Here is an 8938-nt window from a genome sequence, read left to right as displayed (position 1 = left end):
CCAGGACTAGGTAGGAGCCACGGCAGGTGTCCCACAGCTCCATATTCCAAACTCCAAGGACACAAGCCACGTATTTCAGTACTATACAGCATTTTAGTATTTTATTTGCATAAAAAGACCCATCTCTGGCACTGGCACAGGCGTTTGTGGGGTTTTAACACAGCAGGAAGCTCCTGGGAATGAGCGGGAGAGGAGGAGAGCCGTGAGGAGGCCAGGAAGGGCCGTAGGAAACGTCTCCTCTCTCCATACAGCGCATCCAGAGCAGGCTAAGAGCACCCGGGCCGACTGTGCGGCCGAGAGCGCCCAAGGCAGCTGTGGTGCCCTTCCATTGGAAACCAGGCGTCTCGGTACCCTCATTTTGGAAACGAAAGCGGGTTTTGGAGAGCAGTCAGCCTCTTTGCAAGGCTATTTGCCCTTGCCCTCCCAGTAATTTATTTTCTGTATAATTAGTATGTTTAATGATTCTCCACATGCACATTTTGCCAGAAAGCCAAAACTGACTCTGACAGAGCAAACATGTTTTGCAGCTTATCCAACTGTTTTAAAGCTATCTGTTGATAACACAAAACCCAAAAATGTAATGAGAAAGAAAATATTCAATAATTCTATAAAGAGATGCTTCATTACGGTAATTAAGGCAATCATTTAAAGTAGTTATGAGGATTATTAACACACAAATTAGGCAATGGGGTTTTAGCAAACTAGGCAGACTTACTACTATTTTATGATGCCTTAAAGAGCAACTTTCAGCAATTAAGCTTTTAAAAATGATTTTTTTTTTTTTTTGGCAAAGGATGGAGCTGCATCTATAGCAGAAAGAATATGGTCTCAGTTTGGGGGAAAGGGGATTTTTTTTATTATTTTTTTTAATATGCACTAAGCATTTCTACTGATTTGGAAAACGACTAAATCAGATCATTAAATTATGCTGGTTCAAATCATATATTTACCAAATATATCCAGTGAACTCACCTCCAGGTGAACCCTAGAACCAGCTGGGTACTATGGTCTCTGCTTGAGCAGTTTATATTCTGGTTCAGAGTCATGAAACCGTCATGTTCTCCATAAGACGTAGAAACTCCCTAGATAGTTGGTAGTTTATACTTCAGTAAACCACGACTTTTGAGGATGGCCTTTCTTGAAACATCTTTCAATGATTAATAATAGTCTTTTATTTAAACCACTAGCAATCTAACACATTTATTACCAACGTTAAAAATCCTTAGAGCAGAATATATTACTGTACTTTGACCTACATGAGGGAGAAATGAAAGGCATTTGTAATAGTAAAACACATCACATCATACTGCAAATATTTTTCTAAGTCATTAGGATTGCCTTTTTAAATTTTTTTCTGGAGGAATATACATTTTTAATTAGCCCATGCAAAATGCAGCATGCATGCCAAGCGCTACTAAAGAAACACATTTTTCTAATTCCCCTCATTAGCTGTGGAGCCCAAAGGGTTTTTCTGTGTTCTCAGACCCCACTGCTGCAGCTAGAGCGGCCGCCTCCCTGCCCCATGCGGATGCACATGAAGAAACCGCAGCAGGACAAATACAGGATCCGCAGGGCGGGCAGCACCATCGCAGCTGCCTCGGGGGCATCCGTTGACAGCCGGGCAAGTTCCCCAGGACATTCTTGAAGGGGGCCTTCGGAAAACACGTATCTCAACACAGCCGCAGCCACCAAAGACGAGCTACTGCCCAAAATGTGGGCCTTTTTTTTCTTTTTTAAGCTGAAATTTGGATGATCTCATGGCATCTTCCCTAGGAAGCAGCTGTGTTGGAGCAGTAACAGCTGCTGCCCTAACGGCTCTTTCAGGACTCAGCGACACAGTGAATATACTGGTATTTAGAGTGACTCAATGCACGTTACAACCTTGTGGACGTTACTGTCATTTTTTATTTTGTTTGTTCTGCCTCTTCTGCAGGACTTTGGCTTCTCCCTTCTCTCGCACACATTTCTCAGTATTCCCTACACAGTATTCCCACATTCCACACACTCCCACAGCAGCACGTAATCCAAGGATCCCAGTCCCAACGTGTGCCTGTTCGAGACCTAAACTTCCTCTGTTCCCAAAAGCTCTTCAGGCTCCCTTTCATTACTTTGACTACCAAGTATGCACCCAGGTATGTATGTTTTTGAGGTCCCTCGTGCTCCGAGTCTCCACGTTACAGCGCTGGGGCTCTGGTGCGTTCTCCTAAGAGACAAGGCTGCGGCGGCTCGGGGGCCGAGCCCGCCGTGCTCGCCGGGGCAGGGCGGCGGGGCGGCCGCTCAGCAGCGCCCCGGCCCGAGCTCCGGGCGGCCATTTTACCTCAGCGCGACGCAGCGGCCGCGGGGCCAGCGCCGCCCCCGCCAGGCGGGCGGCCCCGGTCCCATGGCCCCTGAGGGGCTCCCTGTCCCCCCTGCCGCCGCAGGAAGCACCGCGGCGGCTCCCTGGGTCCTGGCCCCGATCCTGGCCCCGATCCTGGCCCCGATCCCGATCCTGGTCCCGGCCCCGCCGCTCCTGCCGCCTCCCGCCCCCCGCGGCGCTCCCACCGCCCCCCTCCCCACGCGCGGCCGCAGTGCATTGTGGGGCGCGGCCCGCTCCTTGGCGCCAAGCGGCCCCGCCGCGCGCTGCATGCTGGGACACGCCCCTCCCCTGCCGGGCCTTCTTGGCGTAGACTCCGCACCGGAAGTGGCGCCGCGGGCCTGCCGCCGTGAGAGCTGCTGCCATTGCCGCGGCCCTCCCCGTAGGCGTGAGAGCTGGCGCTCCCGGAGGAAGCACCCAGCGCGGTGCAATCCCGACCGCAGCAGCGCACTACCGGAGCCGCCCCAGCCGCTTAGGAGCCCCACCGGGGACAAACAATAGAGGGACTATTTTTCTCCCCAGCTCTGCGCATGCGCAAGAGAGGGCGTGCGAGCGCGGAAGGAGCCGCTTCGCCGTGCGACGTTGGGCGGCGCAGGCAGTGCTCCGCCCGGCGCGGGACCGCTGCGCGCAGGAGGAGCGCGAGGGGAGCCGCGGTCGCCATTTTGAAGCGGTCGCTGTGGGAGGCGTCGTGCGTGCGCTCCCGTGAGCCCGGCCCGGCCCCCGCGCCCGCCGCCCCGTCCGCGCGCTGAGCTCCGGCTCTCCACCGCCGCAGCCATTGCCGACCTTGCCATGTCCGGAGGGGGCGTGATCCGCGGCCCGGCCGGCAACAACGACTGCCGCATCTACGTGGGGAACCTGCCCCCCGACATCCGCACCAAGGACATCGAGGACGTGTTCTACAAGTACGGCGCCATCCGCGATATCGACCTCAAGAACCGCCGCGGCGGGCCGCCCTTCGCCTTCGTGGAGTTCGAGGACCCGCGGTAAGGCCCTTGTGGGGGGGAGGCGGGTGCCGCGGGGAGGGCTGTTTCCCCACGCGTGTCCCCGCTGCTGGCGCCTGTCGCAGCCCTCGCGGGGGCCCGCGCGGCGCGGCCCCGTCTCGCCCTCGTGAGCCGTTCAGCGAGGCGGCCCCGCGCGTGGGGGGGAGGCGGGAGCGCGGGGTGGGGCGGGCGGGAAGCGGGAACAAAGGCGGGGGGGGCGGCGCGAGGGCGGCGCGGGCCGCGCTCACCGCCCGTGCGGCCCGCAGGGACGCGGAGGACGCCGTGTACGGGCGGGACGGCTACGACTACGACGGGTATCGCCTCCGCGTGGAGTTCCCGCGCAGCGGCCGCGGCACCGGCAGAGGCGGCGGCGGGGGCGGCGGCGGGGGCGCCCCCCGGGGCAGGTACGGGCCCCCGTCCCGGCGCTCCGAGTACAGAGTCATCGTCTCGGGTGAGTCGTTTCTCTTCAGATGAACCGCTTTCCCCCGGCGCGTGCTCCCCGCCGCACGGTTTCCGCGTGGCGCCGTGATGACTCTCTGCGTTCGGCTTCCTAAAAAGCATCACCTCGGGTGGCCTGGAGGATGCGCGCGCTGTGCCGTGCTAGCAGCTTCTCCAGGCAGCCTCTCCCCGTGCTAACTCGTCCCTCTTCTGCTTGCTGTGACCTGCTGCCACATGTTGCCGTATTTAAAGGAGATGCTAATACAGTTCATCTTTAAAGTAATACACTGCTTTCTATTCAGGGCTGCCTCCAAGTGGAAGTTGGCAGGATTTAAAGGATCACATGCGTGAAGCAGGTGATGTATGTTATGCTGATGTTTTCCGAGATGGCACTGGTGTCGTGGAGTTTGTACGGAAGGAAGATATGACCTACGCTGTGCGAAAACTGGATAACACTAAATTTAGATCTCATGAGGTAGGTTTCATGCTTATTTTGGGGCCAGAATTGGATACAAAGGGCTTAACAATAGGATTTGAAGGTAAGAACGTGTGGTTGCCGTCGTATCTAACACACAGAGCACCCAAGCTAAGCCCGTAGCCAGTGTATTGTTAACTAGACTTCGAAGACTCGATGTCTGTTTCTGTGCTTTGATAAACAGTATCTTGGATCTGTCAGCATGCCTAAAACAATGGCCTAAAGCCTAGACCCTTCAATCGAAAGTTCTGTCTATTCAATAGGGAGAAACTGCCTACATCCGTGTTAAAGTTGATGGTCCAAGAAGTCCAAGCTATGGAAGATCTCGGTCACGCAGCCGTAGTCGTAGCAGAAGCCGTAGTCGAAGCAACAGCAGAAGCCGCAGTTATTCCCCAAGAAGAAGCAGAGGATCTCCACGCTACTCTCCCCGTCACAGCAGATCCCGTTCTCGTACATAAATGATCACTAGCAATGATCTTTTTTGTAGAACCCCATGTTGTACACAGTTTTCCTTTATTCAGTAGAGTTTTTTTTTCTTTTTTCTTTTTTTTTTTTTTAATTCAAACTGTTTTATTCAAATTGGCTGAAGTGTTGAATTGCATTCTTGTGTAAAATTCCTAGTGAGTATTTGCTCCTTAACATCAACATTCCCCTCATGTCTTCGATAAACTGTATTTTAATTGATGTCAGTCAGGACTATTCCAATTTAGTTCTAGTTAATACCAACATTCTTCAGTCTGTGGTATTGCTGTGTAAATGTCTCAGTGTTCGGCTATGGCTTATACAAGCTGGGGATGTTGGGATGTTTGTGGCTAACTTGTCTCTTCTGGGGGATCTTATATTTTATCTTGCCTTTTCGTGTGTCTTTCTGTAGACATATCTGAAGAGATGGATTAAGAATGCTTTGGATTAAAGGATTGTGGAGCACATGTCAATCATTTTAGGATTGTCAAAAGGAGGATTGAGGAGGATCAGATCAATAATGGAGGCAATGGTATGACTCCAAGTGCTATTGTCACAGATGAAATTGGCAGTATTGACCTTATACTGAGAGACAGGTTAATTGAGTACATGCACCTGCTTGTCACTTCAGGCATGTTTTAGTTACTGCAGACTACAATTGCTCTTTTCTTTAAGAACTTCTTTTTTGGGGGCAATTGTGGCTAAATACTTGCTTTTGTAATTCTCTATTCCATTCTAGTTTTTTAAAGGAATAATTAACTGGGACGGGGTGGGAATGCTGGTTTACTTTGTCATGCAGCATTTGGTTACAAGTGTTAATGTTATGTAGTATTTCTACACTTGTAGATAAAGGGTATCTTCAAATCAGAGTATAATATCAATACTGCTAAAGTCTGCATGTCCTCTGTGTGACTGATACAGCGTTGCTATTTCATTTTTATTTTTAAATACCAGAATGAAAGCAAAATAGAAAACATAGATGGGAATAATTTCTTAAGTCTCAGCCCTTCCCCTCAGACTAATTCAGAATTGACTCACCAGTGTATTTGAAAACTTCAGTTAGTTAATTTTGTTACCTTCCAAACGGGAGTACTAGCTATAGTTTAGACATACAGTAGGCGGATAGCTTTAGCAGTAAACTTTTCTGATTTCATAAACATTTTTTGCAACCACAAAACCTGTAGCGCAACACCGTACAAGCAATGAGTATGTTGGCATTTTCAGTTGACATATGTAAATATTACAATGTTTCCTCCAAGTAATAATTAACATTTCTAGAAGTTATCTGAGCATCACCATTCAAAAGTTTGCTTTGGGGAATTGATAGTTATTAATGTACATCTTTATTAATTGATGGCAAACATAACTGATCATTCCCCAGAATCCTATTTTTTCATTACAGTATCTAACTTTTTGCCTCCTCTTTTTTGGTTTTGCTGGTTATAAAGGTTTGGATTGGAGAGGGCTCACTGGATCCCAATCCTTGGAGCTGGATCATTGGATTCAAATCATAATGTGGATAGGATAGGGAGGCTGAATTACAAGGATTCATGGAGCGGGATCAAATTACCAGGAACATAGGAGTGGATTCCTGCCCCAACCAAACCGCATTCGTGTGGATATCTTTTTATTCAACTCAATTGGCTATTCCAAAGAATCTTTTTTTTCCTATTTTTGACGATTGGAGCCCTTAAGATGCACGATGGAGTTTTTCATTTTTTGGTAAAAGGAGCAAAGCGAGGACCTGGAGAGGTACGCTGGAGCAATCTCCTTGGAAGGATTCAGCACGAGTAGATGGTAAACATTAAAGGGGAAAAGGGGGGGTTGTTTAAAAAAGTAAAAAGTAAATCAATAAGTCGTTTCTCTAAATTTAAAGTCAAAATTGGAGTTAAAGATTAAGTAGGTTTTCAATTGGCTATTGCCTTTTTTCTTTGACAAATAAAATTTTTAAAAAAACATGCATGGTTGTCATCATTTGTTGATAAGAATCTTAACCTTTGAATGCTTTCCATTTGGAAATTAGCATTAAATTTAGCCTGCAGGTTATCGAGGAACAGGCGCTGAGCACAGGGTCACCCAGCTGTAATCATTAAACCATTACTGGATAGCGTAGGTGGCAGGTAACAGTGTCACTGGGTTTGCTCAGCTCCAGGCTGCGCTATCAAGGGTAGGAGTTGTATAAACACCTTAAGTACACAAATATTTCCAGTTAGTTGGTGAAATAGCTGATTATGTTTGGATATGGGTTAAATTGACAGTGAATTAATAATCAGCCCTTACGTAGAAGAATCTCTAGTAAGCAGATTGCCAGTTCATAGGGACTACCCCAGTGAACTCGGAGTGGAGGGTTATATTAATGGTTAAATGGGGTATTTGTATAAATATGTATGTTTTGTTTTCAAAAACAGCTCTGGAGGCTGCTGCTGCGTGTCAGGGAAAGAGCCTCCACGCTGGAGCATGCCCGGATGGTTTAAATTCCAGGTTGGATTCCAGCATCTGTGCCTGGGTGAGAGGAGCAGATTGAGGTTTTCAGTGCAGCTTGCTGGCATGCGTAGCGCTTGTATATGGTGACAAAGGGAGTAATTTGTTACAAAATGGTATCTCCTTACAGAAATACTGTATTGCTGCAGCCGTGTGTGTGTGTGTGTGTGTATATAAATATATTTATTTTTCCCAAGCTGATAGCAGCGTGAGTAGGAAGCAGTGCCCGGGGGCGGACGATGAGGGCTGTTAGTCACAGCAGCACCTTAGTTTGGGTGCTCCGGGAGTCGTGGGCAGGCGCCAGCTGGAAGAGGGTGGCGGAGGAGCGGGCTGGGCGGCCGGCGTGCACGGAGCGGCAGGTACCTGCTCTTAGAGCAAGGAAGGGCAGCCTCAAAGCGCTTAAGCCTTGAGGGCACCTGTGCCGTGCTGGTGACCAGTGCAGAGCACTGCCCTGGAGCAGGTGCCTGAGCGCGTGCTGCAGGACGCGCAGGGAGCAGAACTTGTTCTGCGAGCCGAGACATGAACAATTTTGTTTGCCCAAGCGCGGAGCAGGCGGCTCCTGCCACACGCCAGCCGGAGGAGGAGGAGGGCAGGGTGCTGGAAGCGAAGGGCTACGTAGTCCTGTACGGGAGATACTGGAGTTTGGGTTCTGATCCAGGAAGTCCCTGCCCAGCCACTGGTGCTGGTCGAGTTCATAGGAGTTAATTAACGAGCTAAGTGCTAATGTGAGGGGTGGTTCAGCGGTCCCTGGGGAGGAGGGGCAGCGTGGGGGAGCTGAGGCGCCTGTGAGGGAGAATCCCAAAGGACAAACTGGTGCCATGGAGCTGCGCTGAGAGGGGCCCGTGCTCAAGGTCTGCGGTCGAGCTGTGCACAGCTGAGCAATGCCTGGCTTCACGTCCCGGGATGCGCTGCCCTGGGATACGGGCTGCAGGGGCAGTGGCTGGAGGCAGCACACACGTTCCACCCTCACGCAAAGCGGGCTCTGGGCTTCGAGTCCTCCTCTGGTGCATGTCGCCCCTCTGAAGCAGGAGGCTATTCATCCCCTTGCTCAAGCGGGAGCCCTTCGGTTCTGGGTGGAAAACAGACGCTCAGGAGTCATTTCTCTCGTCACGTGGAAGAGAGGATAAAGGACCTGTTGCTCTGCTTGGCCCTTCTGTTCGTCTGCCACAAACCATCAACGTGATACAGCCGAGTGCCCCCGACTCCAAATTTTCCTGTGCTTCACGACGTGCTTCACCGTGGCATCACAGCATGAATGTTTGTAAAGCGGTCTGGGATTTCTGTAATAAAACTGTTTGCAGCGCAGGGCTTGGTTTGTGTCGGTGCCTCTAGAGCTTTTTCCTGCTAAGTGCTTTCGGCGACGCTTGTGCTGCTAATAGCCAGCCGTACACCTGATGGCCTAGAGAGAAAACCAAAACCACTTAACTGGAGTTAATCAAGGCACTTCCCCAAGTGCCTGTTTTAAAATATTCATTGACAGAGGCCAGCACTGCTAACAGTCTGCAGGCAGGGTAGCTGTTTTCTGACTGCCATAAAGGAGTTTAATATTATTAGATGAGAATATTGGTCAGAATGTATGTGGTGTGGATGGCATTAGGACCAGGTGAGGCAGTCTGCGTGGCGGCCTCGTTTGAACAGGGTGCTGCTTTTTAATGACACCCTGTCTGCGGGTCCTGCACGTTGCTCCCGGGGCTGCTGCAGGTCAGCGGGGCTGCCAGGAAGAGCCGCTGCCCCTGGACGGCCTGGCCC

The 8938-nt window shown here is 50.8% G+C and overlaps 1 protein-coding gene across 2 annotated transcripts; it reads left to right on the top strand.

The window, feature by feature from the left end:
• Positions 1-3116: 3116 nt before the first annotated feature.
• On the top strand, positions 3117-6480 carry SRSF1 (serine and arginine rich splicing factor 1). 2 transcript variants are annotated; one of them, XR_003250751.1, is made up of 5 exons: positions 3117-3336; positions 3600-3784; positions 4074-4246; positions 4510-5240; positions 6157-6480. XR_003250751.1 is itself a non-coding variant. In XM_026047741.1 (4 exons), the coding sequence occupies exons 1-4, from the start codon at positions 3143-3145 to the stop codon at positions 4702-4704; spliced, it is 747 nt and encodes a 248-aa protein (XP_025903526.1). In that variant the 5' UTR covers positions 3117-3142; the 3' UTR covers positions 4705-6377. The 2 variants fall into 2 exon arrangements, 1 of the variants encoding a protein (XP_025903526.1); XM_026047741.1 differs by having other exon boundaries at positions 4510-6377.
• The last annotated feature ends 2458 nt before the right edge of the window (positions 6481-8938 follow it).

This window comes from Nothoprocta perdicaria, unplaced genomic scaffold (genome assembly GCF_003342845.1).
Source record: "Nothoprocta perdicaria isolate Ctin4 unplaced genomic scaffold, notPer1 scaffold_50, whole genome shotgun sequence".
In the NCBI taxonomy this organism is placed as follows: domain Eukaryota; kingdom Metazoa; phylum Chordata; class Aves; order Tinamiformes; family Tinamidae; genus Nothoprocta; species Nothoprocta perdicaria.
The sequence above is the reverse complement of the archived record's forward strand: the minus strand, read 5'-3'. Positions and strand labels throughout refer to the sequence as shown.